At 44.8% G+C, this 21,734-nt stretch overlaps 1 protein-coding gene and 2 pseudogenes across 2 annotated transcripts; 2 read left to right on the top strand and 1 right to left on the bottom strand.

The window, feature by feature from the left end:
- Positions 1-1,464: 1,464 nt before the first annotated feature.
- LOC129552171 (GTPase IMAP family member 4-like) lies at positions 1,465-10,662 on the bottom strand. 2 transcript variants are annotated; one of them, XM_055420331.2, is made up of 3 exons: positions 10,614-10,662; positions 5,982-6,035; positions 1,465-3,168 (listed from the first exon to the last, which is right to left on the bottom strand). In XM_055420331.2, the coding sequence occupies exons 2-3, from the start codon at positions 6,019-6,021 to the stop codon at positions 2,258-2,260; spliced, it is 951 nt and encodes a 316-aa protein (XP_055276306.2). In that variant the 5' UTR covers positions 6,022-6,035; positions 10,614-10,662; the 3' UTR covers positions 1,465-2,257. The 2 variants fall into 2 exon arrangements, with proteins under 2 accessions (XP_055276306.2, XP_088690857.1); XM_088834731.1 differs by lacking the exon at positions 10,614-10,662 and adding an exon at positions 9,951-9,969.
- Positions 10,663-13,035: 2,373 nt separating this feature from the next.
- LOC148778423 (sulfate transporter pseudogene) lies at positions 13,036-14,150 on the top strand (annotated as a pseudogene).
- Positions 14,151-14,272: 122 nt separating this feature from the next.
- LOC129552009 (sulfate transporter pseudogene) lies at positions 14,273-15,462 on the top strand (annotated as a pseudogene).
- Positions 15,463-21,734: the final 6,272 nt, after the last annotated feature.

Raw genomic sequence — 21,734 nt, 5'->3', positions numbered from 1 at the left:
TCAGGGACATTTAAACTGCACATTCCTATAACAAAACAAGCATTCATGCACCCATGTTGAGACTATTTTGATGAAATGAGATGGGAAATAAATAGCAGAATGATTTTCTTTGTCTCATCTACAGCATTAACCTGGGATGCAAGAATAAGAATAATTGAATGTATTTATACTGAAAATTACCACTGCAGCTAGCTTGTCATTTTTTTCATCATAAGCCTGAATTTAATTTTCTTTGAGGGGTATATGTGATTCTTTGGTTGAATATTTGCTTGTGTTATAATACAACACAAGTTTTAATACAATAAATACAACATTACATTATTAATTTATAATTTATTATAATTTACATTATAATATTATATTATTAATAATACAGTATTGTATTTATTGTAATACAGTAAATTTGTCATACAATAGCATGTTAAGTTCACAACTAAGAATTTTGACTGAAGCGCTGATGATGAAAACCGTAGAGACCAAGTTCTTCCACGTTCTGCAGAGTGAAACTGAATCTGTCCGCTCAGAGTGACCGCCTCTGCTGGAGTCTTGTGCTTCTTTGCAAGGTGCATCTCATATCCTTGAACCTTTGCTAACTTCCCTGGTTGCTCAGACGGTAAACTGTCTGCCTACAATGTGGGAAACCTGGGTTCAATCCCTGGGTTGAGAAGATCCTCTGGAGAAGGCAATGGCAACCCAATCCAGTACTCTTGCCTGGAAAATCCCATGGACGGAGGAGTGTGGTAGGTTACAGTCCATGGGATCACAAAGAGTCGGACATGACTGAGCGACGTCACTTCACTTTAGCGACTGAACAACAGCAATAGTTTCTTTCCAACAGTATGTTAGTTTCTACTGTACAGCAAAGTGAGTCAGCTACAGATAAATAGCAGCTGTATTAAAGATTCAGTCTTGTGTATTTGGGGGAAGTCAGGGCAAGGCACATGTCCTCTTTTGGACAGAATGGGTTAGGGCATGGAGAAGATGATTTTAAGATGACCAACCAAGGACAGTTGGCATAGGTCATGTGTGACCTCCAGACCATGTTGGAAGAACATGGAAATGAGCTTGGGGAAAGCCTACACATTACTAGGTGAAGAGGACCCATTGGAAGAGGAGAAAAGGGACAGGGATGTCTCTATTTTTATCCATAGATTTAAAAGAATGTTTGCCCAGCAGGAAAGCCACAAAGGTCTCAGAAACCTCAGTTACACATAATTTCTACCAATACATAATGGATGAATCCAAGGAGAATGTAGACTTTGACTGACAGAGGGTTGAGAATGTGGCTCAAACTTTCCAGGGGAAAAAGGGGAGGGGAGATGTCTGGAGGGTGGACCAAGTCAACACCAAAATCATTTTGAACTTTTACAAAAAACTGAAATTCATCCCTGTGTTCTTAGAAGGAGTTGTGATGCTTTCCATTAAAAAAACAACAAAAAACACAGATTCCAATTTGCACAAATATGAGAGAACAAAAGTTTTATTAAAATAACAATAAGCAAACAATTCATCTGCATGGGGCAGCTGTTAGTTTCACAGGAAAAGGAGAGAACTGGTTATTCAGCAAACTGGTTGGTGTTGGTCAAAGATTTCCTACAGATACATCTGAATACACCAAGCATTATTCTCTTATTTGTTGAATATCTTTTGGGATGTTTGGCATTTCAGGTAGTTGAGTTCTGAAAGATCTATTTGCCAGAGAACTCTTTGTCCGTAATGGTCAGTTGATAAGGAACAATTTGAGGCCTTCAGTAAAATTACAAGTGAACAAATTTCCATTCATCTGGAAAGATTTCTATCAGTATCTCCTTCTGTAAGTATAACTAATGGAAAGACTTGATCTTTCTAATAAACTATAAGGGTAAGATGATCAGCGCCATATAAAGACAAAATAAGTGAGGAAAAGCTGTAGGGGAAGATCACCTACCAATATAGAAAGAATCTAGAGGAGAAATTTTTTCTAGGGATAAATAGAGAAAGCTCGGGGTCATCTTCTTTGGTCTCCTGCATTCCCTATCTTGGTGTGTCTGAGAAAGAATTCACAGATTAGGGAGCATCGATACTTGCTGCTTTGGAGTTTCACAAGTTGAGAATTTACCCCTTCCCTGTTAAATCAGTCAAACACATACCAATTATCATTAGTAAACTTTACTCTCCTTAGCCCTCAGAGTGGCAGAGAAAAAGGAGAATGCTCTGAGTTACATGGGGCAGGACCACCCAAAAATATGCAGGAAATATAGACAGATTTTCATGAGGTTTAATCCTCAAACAGAGAGGAAAAAGCCTGTAACACATTAAGGATGATTTCAAGTATCTTATTCTGACTCAAAACATCATCTCTGGCTGTTTGTTGCCTTGAAACCCAGTAAGCTTCCCTTTCTGCCAACTGCCTTTCCATTTCCACCTTCCACTTTTGCTGTTCTAGTTCATCCTTCAGCTTTCTGATTTCCTCTTCGAACTCCTGTTTTATCTGAGCTTTTGCTCTCTCGAGCTCTGCTCTGTAATTTTCTTGTAACACTTGGGTTTCTTTCTGAATCTCCTCCTCGGCCTTCCAATACAGGTTATTCGTGTAGTATCTCCCATCGCACTTGTCCACCACATCCTGGACCAGGGCCAGCAGCTGCTCCCTCTGGTTCTCCTGCTCAGCTCCTGTGGCCTTGTTGTTGAAAACACAGTAGCGATCTCTGAACTTACGGATCAGCTCTTGGATGGCGCTAGGAGCATGCTTCAAGTAATCACGGAAATCCATGCCTTCTAAGTCATCTTTCCGGGTGAATAAGACAATCATGTGTTCCCTGGCTCTCTCTCCAAACATCGTCAGGGTCTTCTCTGTGGCTTTCTGGTCTTCGGGCGTGTAACGGCCCAGTGGGATGACCAGGAGCAGAGCGTGAGGCCCCGGGGAGGTCAGCACCATGCAGCGGGTAATCTCCTTGACAGTCTCAGCATCTGTGGCCTCCGTGTCAAAGAGGCCAGGTGTGTCCACGACGACAACTTCTCTCCCCTTCCAGGTGCTGCTTCCTTTCTCACAGTGCTTGGTGATGGATACAGCCGAAAAGCCAGACGGAAACACGTTCTCTCCGAGGATGCTGTTTCCTGTTGCGCTTTTCCCTGCCCCAGTCTTACCCACTAAAACAAGTCTCAGCTGGGAATCTCCGGGGTTTGCAAGCCCTGGACATCAGGAAACAAAAGTCCCAGTTTTAGAATGAACTTCAACTGTCTCCCCTGCAAGGCTCCCGCCCACTGAATAAATATTCAACCCTGAGTATTCGTTGGAAGGACTGATGCTGAAGCTGAAGCTCCAATACTTTGGCCACCTGATGCAAAGAGCAGACTCACTGGAAAAGATTCTGATGCTGGGAAAGGTTGAAGGCAAAAGGAGAAGGGGGTGGCAGAGGATAAAACGGCTAGACAGCATCACCAAATCAATGGACATGAATTTCAGCAAACTCCAGGAGAGAGTGGAGGACAGAGGAACCTGGCAGGCTGCACTCCATGGGCATGACTTAGCAACTGAACCACAATAACAACAGATATTTTTCAGGATCCCTTTCAGCTTCTTGCTTTGACCTTGTGGAAACAAACAGCTCATAGAGGAGGAAACAATGTGATTAAGAAGAGGACCCTGAGTTGCTGCCAGTAGCTGTTCTTCATAAGATAGGAGCTAACACAAAATTGACTGTGCATATTCGACTTCCCAGGAAAGTTGAAAGTTACTATCAGAACAGTTCAGTTCAGTTCAGTCGCTCAGTCATGTCCGACTCTTTGCAACCCCATGAATCACAGCACGCCAGACCTCCCTGTCCATCACCAACTCCCGGAGTTCACTCAAACTCATGTCCACAGAGTCGGTGATGCCATCCAGCCATCTCATTCTCTGTCGTCCCCTTCTCCCGCCCCCAAACTTTCCCAGCATCAGAGTCTTTTCCAGTGAGTCAACTCGACGCATGAGGTGGCCAAAGTATTGCAGTTGAGCACAGTAATTGAAACCTGAATTTAAACACCAAATCATCTTTCTGTGTTTGTATTCAGCCAGTCTCTGCACATCTCTGCAATGTGTCTATAAAGTCAAAGGCCTCTGGATTTTTCAGGCATAGACCCAGGATCAGAGGGAAGGCAATTGACAATCACATGTGAAAGCCTGTTTTTTTGAGAAGGCAGACCTTACCGGGAATCAGACCTGCATGAGGAATCCTGTGTCATATCTACCCATTTCTGTTTGAGACAATGCCTACATGATCCCACGTACAACATTTTAGACACTGTTACCAACTCCAGTTTATTTGCAGAGCCACCACCATTCCCCCAGGTCCTCAGACTAGAAAGCTAGGAGTCACTCTTGACTTCCCTCTTTCCCCTACCTTCCAGACCCAACCCATCAGGAAGTTCTCTTGGCTCCAAACCTGTTCACCTGTCTCTGTTTGGCAGATCGTCATTCCAGTCCAGATTCCGTCACCATCCCTTCCTCTGCAGTCTCCTAACAGGTGTCTCCACTTCCACTTTGTCCCTTTCAGTCTATTCTGTGAGGTGGGCTAAGCTTAAAAAAATACCAATCAAACAGAACCAGGAACTTGCAGAAACCCCTCCTGTGACGTCCATAAAATCTGTAGTTAATCTCCATCTCCCACACACTTTCTGAAGAAGTGTTTGCTACTCCCTGAATCCCTAAGGCAGAGTTTTCCCCATTTGAGAACCAGAATCCTGGGATAAAAGAAGAAAATTTCCCAGTGCTGCAAACACTGGATATGGGATGGCTAAGGTTTATCAAAGAAAAAATGTACATAAGAATTCAGAGTATTCTTAATAGTTGGCCTCACAGTAGAAGCCCCAACCTAAGGAGATCCCAGGGCATTGGTCCTTAGAGACAGGCTGTAGGGAATTCATGGCCCGGCAATTAAAAGGAACCAAGGCCAGTGCCAACACCTCAACCATTGGCCAATGCTGATAACGAATGGATGGCAACCTCTGAAGATGGCAGCCATAGCCACGAAGGAGTCCATCCCAGCACTCGTGCCTCTTGGGAAGGTGGATTCTCAGCTCCTCTCATCAAGATGCTGAGTCTGTTTCTTCAACCGTTCAGTCTGACTGGGCCATGTGACTTGCTTTGGATCATAGGATCATGAAAACACGGTTAAGCAGAGAATCCAAAAGCGCTGACACCTTGTGCTTTGCCTTCTCTTTTGATTTTTGGAACCCTACAACTGCCCTGGATTAGCCTACTTGATGAGGGGCACAAGGCCCTGTTATCCCTGTCTGCCTGGCCGACCCAGAGCTTGCTGACCACCAGACATGCCTGTGAGGCTATCCAGGATTATTGCGTTGTGTCCTGAACCACCAGCCGAGCACCCACACATGAGTCAGGCTGGCTGAGATTAGCCAGGTTGGTCCAGACCCAAGCACGGCCCAAGTGACCCTCAAAATTAAGAGCCACCTAAACGGTTGCTGTTTTAGGTTCCTAAATTGAAGGGTGATTTGCTAAACCAGCAAAAGCTCAAATGATAGAATCTATTCCTAGGATAAAGGGGGAGAGGGAGGGTTATATGAGAAATGGAGTGATCAGTCTGTTGAGTCTGTTGCTTAGAGTGAGGCCACTGGGAGCAGGGAAATTAGGGGCCTGAATGAGGCATTGATCACCCCAACGTTCCTCCTTCCCCGTCCTCTCGGGCTGAAGAGAGGGGCAGAGAAACCACTTGGGAGGCACAACCCCTGATCCGGGGTGCCCACAGGGCAGGAAGCAGCGAATAGGAACCCCCATCACGCCCGGGAGCAGTCAGGGTGTTGGAAGTCGCCTCCTGCTCGCTGTCAAGCTCCATCGCAAGGAGGACGCAGAGAGGGTGGAGAGACCAGGAGAGCAGAGCAACGGAAGGAAACTGAGAAGCGAGGTTGCACACGCTTTGCTCTTGCACAGCTTGGCTGGATGACAGGGCAGGAGAGTCCCAGCCCTCCCCCGCAAGCCTGGCTGCCCTCCCCAAGCAGCCTCTCACCGTGGCTGGTCCTGGGTTCGCTGAGGTACCGGGCTGCCATTGTGGTTTGGATTCCTGGGAATAAAGAGACAGAACTCTGTTATGTCAGGGAAATGCAGAATAAACTGGAAACATCATCCTCCTGTAAACACTTTCTCTTTTTTCATAAACTTGCTACTCGCTCTCGCCTCTGTTTCTCGATACTTCTGAATTCTGCTTTCAGTCCCATTTTCAGACTGTCGTTCTGCTTTACACAGTGTGCGTGCTTCAGGTGCTTCCTTGGCATGGGGTCCGGGTGCCCTTCCCTCCTCTATTCATGAATTATTGCTCTGAATGCCGTTTGTATGTCGTCTGCAGCCTGGACCCTTCCCAGAGTGCCAAGCTTTTCTATCCCATTCAGATTCTCCATTTGGCAATTTTGTGGGCATCTCAAACCGATTTGGACAAAATGAAACCCTGACCTCCATCCCAGCCTGGTTTGCATTTCAGTAAGTGGCATCACGAAACGGCTCAAGCAGAATCTTGGGGTCATCTCTAAAACATTTCTTTCCTCACTTGCTCACAGTCCATCACCAAATCCTATTGATTTTAGTTCCCCAAATGAAAAATTATCCATTTCTCCCCACCTCCATGTGAGTCCAACCCTATCATTTGATTGCAATTTAGCAGGCTCCCAAATGATAGTGTATGTTCAATGCCTCCTCTACTCAATAGTCAGATGCCTTTATAAAATTTATAATCGAAGGGCAATTGTTTTGGTTTCTACCAAACATCAACGTGAATCAGTCATAGGTTTACCCATGCTTGCTCCCATCTGAACATCCCTTCCACCTCCCTTTGCATCCCGGCCCTCTAGGTTGTTACGGAGCCCCGCTTTGAGGTTCCTGAGTCATACAGCAAATTCCCATTGGCTACCTATTTTACATATGGTAAAAATGCAAAAGAGCGAAATGGCTGTCTGAGGAGGCCTTACAAATAGCTGTGAAAAGAAGAGAGGCGAAAAGCAAAGGAGAAAAGGAAAGATATAAGCATCTGAATGCAGAGTTCCAAAGAATAGCAAGGAGAGATAAGAAAGCCTTCCTCAGTGATCAATGCAAAGAAATAGAGGAAAACAACAGAATAGGAAAAACAAGAGACTTCTTCAAGAAAATTAGAGATTCCAAGGGAACATTTCATGCAAAGATGGGCTCGATAAAGGACAGAAATAGTATGGACCTAACAGAAGCAGAAGATATTAGAAGAGGTGGCAGAAATACACAGAACTGTACAAAAAAGATCTTCACGACCAAGATAGTCACAATAACGTGATCACTGACCTAGAGCCAGACATCTTGGAATGTGAAGTCAAGTGGGCCTTAGAAATCATCACAACGAACAAAGCTAGTGGAGGTGATGGAATTCCAGTTGAGCTATTTCAAGTCTTGAAAGATGATGCTGTGAAAGTGCTGCACTCAATATGCCAGCAGATTTGGAAAACTCAGCAGTGGCCACAGGACTGGAAAAGATCAGTCTTCATTCCAATCCCAAAGAAAGGCAATGCCAAAGAATGCTCAAACTACCGCACAATTGCACTCATCTCACACGCTAGTAAAGTCATGCTCAAAATTCTCCAAGCCAGGCTTCAGCAGTATGTAAACCGTGAACTCCCAGATGTTCAAGCAGGTTTTAGAAAAGGCAGAGGCACCAGACATCAAATTGCCAACATCTGCTGGATCATGGAGAAAGCAAGAGAGTTTCAGAAAAACATCTATTTCTGCTTCATTGACTATGCCAAAGCCTTTGACTGTGTCGATCACAATAAACTGTGGAACATTCTGAAAGAGATGGGAATCCCAGACCACCTGACCTGCCTCTTGAGAAACCTATATGCAGGTCAGGAAGCAACAGTTAGAACTGGACATGGAACAACAGACTGGTTCCAAATAGGAAAAGTTGTACGTCAAGGTTGTATATTGTCACCTTGCTTATTTAACTTATATGCAGAGTACATCATGAGGAACGCTGGGCTGGAAGAAGCACAAGCTGGAATCAAGATTGCTGGGAGAAATATCAATAACCTCAGATATGCAGATGACACTACCCTTATGGCAGAAAGTGAAGAGGAACTCAAAAGCCTCTTGATGAAAGTGAAAGAGGAGAGTGAAAAGGTTGGCTTGAAGCTCAACATTCAGAAAACAAAGATCATGGCATCTGGTCCCATCACTTCATGGGAAATAGATGGAAAAACAGTGGAAACAGTGTCAGACTTTATTTTTTTGGGCTCCAAAATCACTGCAGATGCTGATTGCAGCCATGAAATTAAAAGACGCTTGCTCCTTGGAAGGAAAGTTATGACCAACCTTGATAGTATATTAAAAAGCAGAGACATTACTTTGCCAACCAAGGTCCGTCTAGTCAATGCAATGGTTTTTCCAGTGGTCATGTATGGATGTGAGAGTTGGACTGTGAAGAAAGCTGATTGCCGAAGAATTGATGCTTTTGAACTGTGGTGTTGGAGAAGACTCTTGAGAGTCCCTTGTACCGCCAGGAGATCCAACCAGTCCATTCTAAAGGAGATCAATCCTGGATGTTCATTGGAGGGACTGATGCTAAAGCTGAAACTCCAATACTTTGGCCACCTCATGCGGCGAGTTGACTCACTGGAAAAGACTCTGATGCTGGGAAAAGTTGGGGGCGGGAGGAGAAGGGGACGACGGAGAATGAGATGGCTGGATGGCATCACCGACTCTGTGGACATGAGTTTGAGTGTCCTCCGTGAGTTGGTGAGGGACAGGGAGGCCTGGCGTGCTGTGATTCATGGGGTCGCGGAGAGTCGGACACGACTGAGCGACTGAACTGAACTGAACTGAACTGAATGTATTTCCATGTTACTCTCTCTATACATAGTCAGAAGCCTTTCTGATATTTGGTTTTATTCTCGTTTATGTTTTCTAATGGATTGCTTTTGTTTTTTATTTTTCAAATAGTTGAAAGCCCTTGGAATGGTCCCGAAGGCCTTGCACAATCAATTTCTCTCTCTCTCTCTCTCTCAAAAAGCTTTAATCATACTGGCCTCCTCAGTGTCCCCTGAATCCTCTAAGCTCCCCCCAGCTCCTAGATCTTTGAGAAGCACTTCGTCCTCCCTGGAGCACTCCCATCCCCACCCAATGGCCTCAGTGCTTTGTTATTTCTCAAGAGGGGGCGTCTCCACCCACAGCATCAAGCAACAAGACAGGTCTGGTATGGAGTTTGTTCTAGCTACACCCAAGAGTTTCTATAGATTACATACCACGATAGGAAGTGGTTTGATTTTTTTTTTTTTACGGTCTCCTTGTAGACTGTTAGCTCTGTGATGGTGAACCATCTATGTCTTTCATACCCCCTTATTCCTGAGGAAAGCAGCACAGTATTGGACAAAGCATGGATCTCAAAAAATATTTGTTCAATAAATGAATTGATTAAAAAACCCCACTGTTTCTTGCCTCCTCTGTGATTGAGCTTTATGTCTCACTTGCATCTGACTGTGAAAAAACTTATCTTTCCTAATTAACAACACATTGCTCTTGAAACATGGCATTACATTTTAGATGCCTTCTTTTATCACTACCTACTAAGGTTGGGCAATGGAGAAAGCCATTTGAAGAATTCTTAGCAGAGCAGATTTTAACTAGAACAGGATGAAAATGCTATTTGCTAAAGACAGAGTCATCTGATAGGAATGCACCAAATACAAATGTGAAACGCTTTCTTTTGAAAGTCAATTAGGAATAAGAGTAGGAAACAGCTTCTCATAAATGGGAACTGAAATCACTGAATTTTAGAGAATAGGCTTTGTTTATAAAGTTGATGTTGGTGTGGGTGTTAGGGGAAGGAGTAAGGTATCAGAAATAGGAACGCACAATGTTTGTGTTATTTCTTAAAAGTCTACCGTCCAGTCTGTGGACCCTGTTCTCAGCATCCTTTAGTGCTGTTCCATTTATCCCAGTTCAGATATAAAGCCAGAGGACTGACCTTCTCTACACACTGACATTGGATGGCTGAATTCCCCTCCTGCTGTCTAAGGAACAAGCGTCCGCTGGTCCCCTGCTTCTCCTGAATGGTAGACAGTTACGTGGGTTGGCGTCTCCCTCCTCCTGTCTTCTAAAAGCTTCCCTTCCTCAACTAGAGGTGAGGCCCAGCAGGAGACTGTCCCTGAGGAGGCAGGTCCAAAGGGGCAGCTCTGAGCAGAGACTTAACTGGGAACAGACTCACTGGTCCTGTTTTGTGTGCCGGCTTTGCAACAGGGGAAGTGCTGAGCTGGGTCTCTTACATCTCCTCCAGCTCTTCTCACCACCAGCTTCCCACAGAACGAATTCTGCCTGCTTGGTCAATGTTAATCCTGAAAACTGCAAGTTTCTTATAAATTCTATGAATTGTGAGAGGACTCATTTATTTGTACAAGCATCCTCTGAGCTGTCACCATGGAAAAAGGCATCAATTTGTAGGGCTCAGCCTTCAAAACAGATTACAGCTTAAATTCATAAAAAATAGGAAAGAGAAACCCAATGAGAAATATATTCTGAGAGCAAGTTTGTGAGGAAGTTTAAGATATAGATCTGGGGAGGAGTCCCTGTCCATCAAATTACCCATTTCCCTCCCTCCCTCTCACCCCCACAAACACACCTCTTCCCTTACCTAGAAAAACTGGGGCCTGCTTCCTTCCCTTACTTTGAAGACAAGAATGACCCAGGAGGTGATGCAGAGCTATTAAAAGGAGGAGGCAGGAAGAGACAGGAAGTGAGGGAGGAGCCATCCAAACTCACCCAAAAGACCCTGTGATCATCTAGGAGAGTTAGAACTCTTTGCAAAGATGAAACTGTTTTGTGTGGTTCAGTAAGGTTGCCCTGAGCCACATGGGCTATTGAGTTCATGGAATGCAAGAAATGTAATTGAAGAACTGAATTTTAAATTTTATTCCAAATTGTTTAATTGAAAGTTACTGTTGAATGGCCACACCTGCCTAGTCCGTACCATACTAGGCAGTGCAGAGACTACAAAAGGGAGGGAAGCAAGATGGGTCATGCTGTGAAAGTCGAGAAAAAACTGCTGGGTCAAAACCAGAGTGCTGACGCTCAGAGTGTGGCCAAGATCGCAGAGTAGGAAGACCCTGAGCTCAACTCCTCTTATGGGCACGCCAGAATCACAAGTATCTAGAGAGCAACTAAAACCTAAGAACTAGTAGAAAAGATTTTCCACAACTAGAGGTAAAAGGAAGGAAGCACAACAAGACAGTAGGGAGTGAGGTCAAGACCCACATCCCTAGGTAGGCGACTGGAAATAGGAAGATAATCACAACAGAGGGTTTCCCCAAGGAGCAAGGGATTGGGCCCCACTTCAGGCTCCCTGGGGGCAGTGTTCCTGCACTAGGATGGTGAGCCCCCAAAATATCTGACTTTGTTGTATCATTGCTAAGCTGTGTCTCGCTCTTTGTGACCCCATGGACTGTAGCCTGCAGGCTCCTCTGTCCATGGGATTCTCCAGGCAAGAATCCTGGAGCAGGTAACCATTCCCTCCTCTGGGGGATCTTCCTGACCCAGGGATCACGTGTTCTGCATTGCAGGCAGCTTCTTTACAACTGAGCCACCTGAGAAGCCTCAAAACACGCGACTTTGAAGGCTACAGGGCTTCTCCATGGGAGAGCGAGAAGGCGTGGAAAGAGACCCCAATCTTCAAGGGCACGGACAAAATCTCTCATGCTCTGAGACCCAGTGCAGAAGCAGTGATATGACAGGAGCCTGAGGTAGACCCAATTGCTGGTCTTGGAGAGCCGCCCAGAGAGGCAGGAGGCAACTGTGTATATATATCTATCCGTTCTCGGATTGGAAGAATCAATATTGTGAAAAGGCCTGCCACGATATTGTTCTATACTAACCAAAGTAATCTACAGGCTCAATGCAATTTCTATCAAATAACCAATGGCATTTCTCATGGAATTAGAACACAAAAGTTTACTATTTGTATGGGAACACAAATGACCCTGAACAGCCAAAACAATCTTGCCAATAAAATGAACAACATAGAAGAAGGGGACAAATTATTAGAAAGGTACAATCTCCCAACAGTGAGCCAGGAAAAAATCAAATATATGAATAGGCCAAAAACCAGTTCTATAGTCTCCCCATTGGGGAATGCAACCCAGTCTCCCAATTGACAGGTGGGGATACTGGTAAAGAATCCACCTGCAATGCAGGAGACCCGGGTCAAGAAGATCCCCTGGAGAAGGAAATGGCTACCCACTCCAGTATTCTGGCCTGGAGAATTCCATGGACTGTATAGTCCACGGGTTCAGAAACACTCGGACACAACCAAGAAACTTTCACTTTCACAATAACTAATCATGAAACTGAATGTGTTATTCAGACCAAGAAACAAAGTCCAGGACCAGATGGATTCACAAGTGAATTCTACCAAACATTTATGAAAATGTTAACAGCTATCCTTCTCGAATGACTTCAAAAGATTGCAGAGGAAGAACTACTTCCGAACTCATTGTATGAGGCCAGCATCACTCTGATTCAAAATCAGAAAAGATAACACAAAAAAGAAAAGTATAGGCCAATATCACTGATGAACATATATGCAAAAATCCTCAACAAAATATTAACAAACCGTGCTGGGCTTTCACTCTAGAGTCTCCTTCTGCACCTCCCAGAGGGTGCCTGCATGCCACTCCCCTGTCCTGCCTGGCTGGGTCCTCCTCTTCCAGGGGCCAGGCAATGGGTGGGCAGGGGGTCAGTAAGTTAAAGGGACGCTGTGCTGGAGGTGGGCTGCCTCTGCCCACACCACATAATCCCCTCAGTCCCGCCATGGTGGAAGATGTGTCTTGAAGCCAGGTTGCATGGGGGTGGCCCAGACTCAAGTGGTTTGGAAAAGTCTCTTGAGCCAGAAATCACAGAGAGCTATTCCAAAGTAGCAGGAATGCACTCAAATTATCTTGGCCTGAAGGTAAAAACTGAGAAGAGAGTTTGGACCAGTTGCATCGAGAAATGAAGAGCTCCTGTGTGAATTCTCCAATCTGATTTCTTGCTCAGAGAGGCTGGAACATCTATCTCCAGAAATGTCTTTGAAAGATAAAAAGCAAGATAACTTTTCATCCAAGGACTCCGTTAAAGGAAATAACCAATACAGTTCTCCATGTAGGATCCCTCTGGAGCATGAAGAGGAATCATGTAACAGCTTTCAGCAATTTGAGACGCAGACCTTATCCTAGGGTCCACTTGGAGCCTAAGAGAAACCAGATACTAAACTTCAGGCAATTTGCTACAAAAAAATAGAGTTGCCAGTGCCATCCAGCCAAACTGCAAAATACCATTTTTGGTTTTCTTCCTGTTTTGCAGTGGCTCCCAAAATGTAATCTGGAGGAAAATATTTTAGGAGATGTGATGTCTGGCTTGATTGTGGGCATCTTGTTGGTGCCCCAGCCCACTGCTTATTCTCTCTTGGCTGGCCAGGAACATTTTGATGGTCTACACACATCGTCCTTTGCTGGCTTTGATTATTTCCTATTGGGGACCTCCCATTTTTGGAGTGTTGTGCCTTATGATCAGTCAGCTGAAGTTGACTGAGAACTGTATGGAGCTGTCCATGACGCTGACCATGTTGTTCCTTCTTTGGCAATGGTTTCAGATGGAGCACATTGTTAAGCCAGACATCAGGCAAGATATGTAACACAAGTAGCTATGACATTATAGTTGACAGTACGGTAACCTTGAAGATTGGAGTTTATCATGCAGCAATGGGCTCTGTCAAGTGAGCTTTGTTTCAGTCTATCTCTCAGATGCCTTGCTGAGTGGATTTGTCACCTGTGCCTCCTTCACAGCTGTTACATCTCAGGCCAAGTATCTCCCTGGACTCAGACTCCATTGGAGTAATGGCGGGGATTATTCATCACTGAAAGTGAAAGTGTCATGCTCAGTCATGTCCCACTCTCTGTGACCCCATGAACTGTAGCCCGCCAGGCTCCTCTGTCCATGGGACGTCTCCAGGCAAGAATAGCAGAGTGGGTTGCCATGCCCTCCTCCAGGGGATCTTCCTGACCCAGGGAGACAACCCGTGTCTTGTAAGTCTCCTGCATTGGCAGGTGGGCTCTTTACCACTAGCACCACCTGGAAAGCCAAATCTCTGGGAAGCCCTATTTAAGAATCTGCCCAAGACGTGGGGCTTTCCTGGTAGCTCAGCTGGTAAAGAATCCACCTGTGATGCAGGAGGCTCCTGTTCGATCCCTGGGTTGGGAAGATCTCGTAAAGGGAACAGCTACCCACTGCAGTATCCTGGCCTAGAGAATTCCATGAATGATGTGGAGGATTAGCCAAATGGATACAGTTATCTTGTTTGGTACTGTGCTGTCCTCTGAAATAAGTATTGAAATAGGCCTGCTTATTGGGGTTGGTTTTTCTGTGTTTGGCTCATCCTCTACACTCAGAAGCCAAAGACTTCATTGCTTGGCCCAGCAAAAGAGTTTGAAATCTTTGAATCCATGTCTGCCTACAAGAATTGTCAGGCTCAGTCGGCCATCAAGGTTGTCCACTTTGAATACACTCTCTATTACAGGAACAGAGAATATTGTAAATCTTTTTTTATAAAAATGCCCCCCTCAATCCAGTCTTAGTAAGTTCAGTTCAGTTCAGTCGCTCAGTTGTGTCCGACTCTTTGCGTCCCCATGGACGGCAGCCCGCCAGGCCTCCCTGTCCATTGCCAACTCCCGGAGCTTGCTGAAACTCATGTCCATTGAGTCAGTGATGCCATCCAATCATCTCATAGGCAGCTCAGAAGAAGGTAGCCAAGATAAAGATCAAAAGGGAAACAGCCGCTCCCAGTGGAATCCAGGATGAAGTTTCAGTGCGACTTTCCCATGATTCCTTAGAGTCCCACACCTTCGTGACTGACTGCAGTGCAATACAGCTTTTAGGTCCAGCAGGGATCCATATGATGAGAGACGTTCTCAGGGTTCATGAAGCCGTTGGCATCCAGGTTCTGCTGGCTCAGTGCAATCCCTCTGTGAGGGACTCCCTGGCCCAAGGACAGTGCGGGAGAAATGAAGAAGAAAATCTCTTTTCAGTGTATGTGAAGCATGACTTTTGCGGAAGATTCTCAAAATTTGAAAATATGTATGTTCTCAATGGTCTGAGCTTTTCCAGTGACTGAGAAAGTAGATAGAAGGGAGGAATACTGTTTAGGCAATTGTTTAAAATTTCACGTGTGCAGCATTTTGTACCATGGACCTGGAAATTGTCACCCCCGAAGATTTTGGCCTTTTGGCTGGACAGAACTGTTCCTTTGAAGCTGATGGCTGTCGTCAATACACAAACGCAGCAGAGCTTTTAGTTAGGCAGAATCAAGAAGAAACTACCAAGGTTTTCAGCTTTCTTGCACATATGGAATTAAATAAGTATCTGTTGAATTGAACTTTAAAGTAGCCCCCAAATTTAATGACCATCCCGTTTTAGGAGATAAGTGTCTGGACCCTTCCTTCCTCAGGAGGTGAAGGAGTAAGATGGCATTTACATGAAAAGTCCTGGGGCCTGTTTGGCACGGCTCCCTAGAGAGGGAGTAGAAGGAAAGTAGGGAAAGAATACTGTGTCTCCTCCTGTAAGAGCAGGTCAAGAGGCTTCCTGAGTGCAGGGTAGTAACTAGACAAGCTTGTGCTCACTTTGGGCTTCCCTGGTCCTTGTCTTCCCTGCCGGCACCCCCGCCCCCGCCCCCAGATGGCACTCAGATCTCTGAAAATTCCTCTCAGGCAAAGTCTTACCAGGAGTCTAATGGCTGAGCAGGTTTGCAAAATCCTACCAGCCAGCCCCATTTTACACAGAACACTCTTGACGATTGATTTGATGTTTTTAGTCAGCCTTCTTGTTCAGGGCAAGTAGGTAAGAAAAGAACTCTTCAAAATCAGCCAGCACAATGAGAATCCTCCCTGTCTCTTCTCTGATCCCTACCTGTCCCTGTTTCTGAGGACTTCTTCCCTTTAAGCGCTGTGTGCTTCCCATGGAATCTGTCCTAAACTGCTGTATCTGACGAGCAGTGAGTAACGAGTTGGCCAGGAAAAGGTAAAATGCTGGCTGGGTAATTTTATGTAGCCTTTACATTTATTTCTTTTTTATTTTTTGATTTTTGGCTGCACTGGGTCTTTGATGCTGCACCTGGGCTTTTTCTAGTTGCAGAGAGTGTGGGCTAATCTCCAGTTGCAGGGAGTGTGGGTTTCTCTTGTTGGGAAGCATGGGCTCTAGGGCATGTGGGCTTCAGTAGTTGTGACTCATGAGCTCTAGAGCACAAGCTCAGTACTTGTGACACACAGGCTTTGTTGCTCTGCAGTATGTGAGATCCTCCCAGACTAAGAATGTCTCTTGCACTGACAGGAGGATTCTTTACCACTGAGCCACCAAGGAAGCACATATGTAGCCTTTATGAGCCTGAAAAATATTGTTCAGGATAGATTGCAAAAAGGCATGATTGACAGCTTCTCTTAACAATTTATTTATTTTGCAGTGAATTTATTTTTCCTTCCCATGATATTTTAGCAAGGGTCAACTGGGAATTGACAGTCTTTTGCATACTGAGAAGCTGCTTGTCATCTTTATTTACACTGCAAGAAAAATTTATTGCAACCAATGGAAAAGAATGTACATGAGTGATACTGTGCTTCCAAAAGAGCATCAGTAATTAATCTGTAGATGTTTTTAGTGAAAACAGAGTGAAAGCTTACTGCCATGCACCCTATTGATGTACAAAGAATACTGTTGGCAATGACAGCTTCTAACTCTATGAAAAAAAAAGTGAAAATGATTGTCACTCAATCATGTCCAACTTTTGGCAACCCCATAGACTGTAGTCTGCCAGTCTCCTCTGTCCATGGAATTCTCCGGGCAAGAAATCCCTTCTTTAGGATGTCTTCCCAACCCAGGGATTGAACTCGGGTCTCCTGCATTGCAGGCTTTTTGGATCATCTAAAACAATTATGTTAAGAGGATTTAGAAAGATCACATTCATATAACCCGGATTCTGTGGGCGAATTATTTATGATAACTGATCACAGGTTGTGGCATAGCAATATTTCCTTTTCAAAAGCAAGTATGTCCAACATTGAAAGCCTAAAGTTTTGTATCTGGACTTTTATGGCTGAAGAATATAAATGGTTTTCCAAAGTTAGGACTAGGAGATTAGTTTATGCGAAAATGAATAGCATATTATTTTAAACAAACAAGATAAAAATAGCAAAAATGCAAAATCATTTTTAACCCACTCCTACATTCTAAAATGACTACTGGTTTTTCCAGTAGTCATGTCTGAATGTGAGAGTTGAACCATAAAGCAGGCTGAGTGTCAAAGAACTGATGTTTTTGAATTGTAGTGTTGGAGAAGACTCTTGAGAGTTCCTTGGACTGCAAGGAGATCGAACAAGTCAATCCTAAAGGAAATAAATTCTGAATAGTCATGAGAGGGACTGATACTTAGGCTGAAGTTCCAATTCTTGGCCACCTGATGCGAAGAGCTAACTCATTGAGAAAGATGTTGATGCTGGGAAAGATTGAAAGCAGGAGGAGAAGGTGAATACAGGCAATGAGATAGTTGGATGACATCACCAACTCTATGGACATGAGTTTGAGCAAGCTCCGGGAGTTGGTGATGGACAGGGAAGCCTGGTATGCTGCAGTCCATAGGGTTGGAAAGGGTCAGAGACCACTTAGGGACTGAAAAACAATGACATTTTAAACAACTAAAGTATTTATGAAAAGCAAAACTTACGAGTAAAGCACCTATTAGAGGGGGAGACTTTTTAAAAATTTTTATATTTTGCATTGGAGTATAGCCTATTAAGGAGTGGGACACTTTTAAAATATCTTTCTTGATTTGGGAAACAAGACGGCAGAGGAATAGGACGGCGAGACCACTTTCTCCCCCACAAATTCATCAAAAGAACATTTGAACACCGAGTAGAGTCCACAGAAAAACTTCTGAATGCCCGCAGAGGACATCAGGCACCCAGAAAAGCAGCCCATTCTCTTCAAAAGGAGGTAGGAAAAGACATAAAAGATAAAAAGAGAGACAAAAGAAGTAGGGATGGAGCTCCGTCCTGGGAAGGGAGGCATAAAAAAGAGAGAAATTTCCGAACACCAGGAAACACCCTCACAGGCGAGTCTGTGGTGAGCCTTGGAACCTTAGAGGGCAACACAACTGGGAGAAAAAGAAATCAGTAATTAAAACTCACAGCTTATGCGCTCAATGGTAAAGCCCAGAGGAGAAGCAGAGCAGACGCCCACATCCACCATTAACAAGCGGGGCTTGGGCAGGGAGGAGCCAGCTGAACTGCTTAGAGAGGACTGGGCCTGAATGCTGTGAGGGCAGTCTGGGGGATCTCACTGGAGATAGCAGAGCAGACTGTGGGGTAGCTACCCTGCAAAAAGGTGAAAAGCCCCAATCTAAGACTCCGCCAGCCCCACTCACAGAACAAAGGACTGAGCAGAGCTAGTCAGCTGTGGACGACCCATCCCCCACCGAGACAGGTAGGGGAGGGCAGCCAGAGACAGAAGTGGGCAATCGCGGCCCCAGAGAGGCATCTGATACCAAACTGCAGGTAGGCTTCATTGTTAACCAAGACTTTTTGGGTTTCTGGCTGGTTAACATCCGCCTGAGAAGGTGCGCCGGTTGTACACCCAGAAAACCGAGCGGGAGGGACTGCGCTTGCCAAACACCTGGTCACTTGAGCTGCTTGATCCAGGGAAGGCACAAAACACAGGCCCAACCAAGTCTGTGCCTTTGTGGAGTACCCAAATACCCGAACCTAAGTGGTTTAGATCTGGGATGTGCATGCAACCTAGCGCCGGCCTCAGACAGTTATCGGCAGAGCAACCTAGAGCCTGTGCAGTGTAGACTGGGACAGCACACATGCTGTGAGTGGGGGCAAAACCCAGTGTGGCCAGGACACTGTGAGCACTCCCCACAGATGCCAGAGATATTTGTCTGTGGCGTTCCTCCCTTCCCAGAACAGGACTGAACAACTGAGCCTTAAAAAGTGTCCACCACCGCCCCCTAGTGTCAGGGAGGAAATTAGACACTGAAGAGACCAGCAAACAGAAGCTAAAACAGAGGGAACCACCTTGGAAATGACAGAGAGAGAAGTCTAGAGACTACTCCAAGAATAAGACTGAAAACCAGAGGCAGGAAGCTTAAGTCTGAATCCTGAGAACACCAGAGAACTCCTGACTCCAGGGAACATTAATTGATAGGAGCTCATCAAACGCCTCCATACCTACACTGAAACCAAGCACTACCCAAGGGTCAACAAGTTCCAGAGCAACACATACAACGCAAATTCTCCAGCAACACAGGAACATAGCCCTGAGCTTCAATACACAGGTTGTCCAAAGTCACTCCAAACCCACTGACATCTCATAACTCACTTCATTGCACTCCAGAGAGAAGAAATCCAGCTCCACCCACCAAAACACTGACACAAGCTTCCCTAACCACGGAACCTTGACAAGTCACCCGTCCAACCTCACCCATAGCAAGGAAACTCCACAATAAAGAGAACTCCACAAACTGCCAGAAGACAGAAGTTCAGTTCAGTTCAGTCGCTCAGTCGTGTCCGACTCTCCGCGACCCCATGAATCACAGCATGCCAGGCCTCCCTGTCCATCATCAACTCCCGGAGTACACTCAAACTCATGTCCACAGAGTTGGTGATGCCATCCAGCCATCTCATTCTCTGTTGTCCCCGTCTCCTCCCGCCCCCAACCTTTCCCAGCATCAGAGTCTTTTCCAGTGAGTCAACTCGTCTCATGAGGTGGCCAAAGTATTGGAGTTTCAGCTTTAGCATCAGTCCTTCCAATGAACACCCAGGATTGATCTCCTTTAGAATGGACTGGTTGGATCTCCTTGCGGTACAAGGGACTCTCAAGAGTCTTCTCCAACACTACAGTTCAAAAGCATAGATTCTTCGGCGATCAGCTTTCTTCACAGTCCAACTCTCACATCCATACATGACCACGGGAAAAACCATTGCCTTGACTAGACGGACCTTGGTTGGCAAAGTAATGTCTCTGCTTTTTAATATATTATCAAGGTTGATCATAACTTTCCTTCCAAGGAGTAAGCGTCTTTTAATTTCATGGCTGCAATCAGCATCTGCAGTGATTTTGGAGCCCAAAAAAATAAAGTCTGACACTGTTTCCACTGTTTTTCCATCTATTTCCCATGAAGTGATGGGACCAGATGCCATGATCTTCGTTTTCTGAATGTTGAGCTTCAAGCCAACCTTTTCACTCTCCTCTTTCACTTTCATCAAGAGGCTTTTGAGTTCCTCTTCACTTTCTGCCATAAGGGTAGTGTCATCTGCATATCTGAGGTTATTGATATTTCTCCTGGCAATCTTGATTCCAGCTTGTGCTTCTTCCAGCCCAGCATTCCTCATGATGTACTCTGCATATAAATTAAATAAGCAAGATGACAATATACAACCTTGACGTACACCTTTTCCTATTTGGAACCAGTCTGTTGTTCCATGTACAGTTCTGACTGTTGCTTCCTGACCTGCATACAGGTTTCTCAAGAGGCAGGTCAGGTGGTCTGGGATTCCCATCTCTTTCAGAATGTTCCACAGTTTATTGTGATCGACACAGTCAAAGGCTTTGGCATAGTCAATGAAGCAGAAATAGATGTTTTTCTGAAACTCTCTTGCTTTCTCCATGATCCAGCGGATGTTGGCAATTTGATCTCTGGTGCCTCTGCCTTTTCTAAAACCTGCTTGAACATCTGGAAGTTCACGGTTTACATACTGCTGAAGCCTGGCTTGGAGAATTTTGAGCATGACTTTACTAGCGTGTGAGATGAGTGCAACTGGGCGGTAGTTTGAGCATTCTTTGGCATTGCCTTTCTTTGGGATTGGAATGAAGACTGACCTCTTCCAGCCCTGTGGCCACTGCTGAGTTTTCCAAATCTGCTGGCATATTGAGTGCAGCACTTTCACAGCATCATCTTTCAAGACTTGAAATAGCTCAACTGGAATTCCATCACCTCCACTAGCTTTGTTAGTAGTGATGCTTTCTAAGGCCCACTGACTTCACATTCCAAGATGTCTGGCTCTAGGTCAGTGATCACGTTATCGTGACAGGCCACCCCAAACATAGCAATATAAGCAAGATGAAGAGGCAGAGAAATACCCAGCATATAAAGGTACAGGATAAATGCCCACCAACCCAAACAAAAGAGGAAGAGATAGGGAATCTACCTGATAAAGAATTCCAAATAATGATAGTTAAATTGATCCAAAATCTTGAAAGCAAAATTGGAGTTACAGATAAATAATCTGGAGATGAGGATTGAGAAGATACAAGAAAGGTTTAACAAGGATCTAGAAGAAATAAAAAAGAGTCAATATACAATGAATAATGCAATAGATGAGATCAAAAACACTCTGGAGGGAACCAATAGTAGAATAACGGAGGCAGAAGATAGAATAAGTAAGTTAGAAGATAGAATGGTAAAAATAAATGAAGCAGAGAGGAAAAAAGAAAAACGAATTAAAAGAAATGAGGACGTCAGAGACCTCTGGGACAATTTTAAATGCCCTAACATCCAAATCATAGGAGTCCCAGAAGAAGAAGACAAGAATAAAGACCATGAGAAAATACTTGAGGAGATAATAGTTGAAAACTTCCCTAAAATGGGGAAGGAAATAATCACCCAAGTCCAAGAATCCCAGGGAGTCCCAAACAGGATAAACCGAAGGTGAAATACCCCAAGACACATATTAATCAA

The sequence above is a fragment of the Moschus berezovskii genome, chromosome 3 (assembly GCF_049115385.1).
Source record: "Moschus berezovskii isolate FMDL1 chromosome 3, NW_MosBer_1.0, whole genome shotgun sequence".
NCBI lineage: Eukaryota > Metazoa > Chordata > Mammalia > Artiodactyla > Moschidae > Moschus > Moschus berezovskii.
Note: the sequence above shows the minus strand (reverse complement) of the source record. Positions and strands in the feature narration are given on the sequence as shown.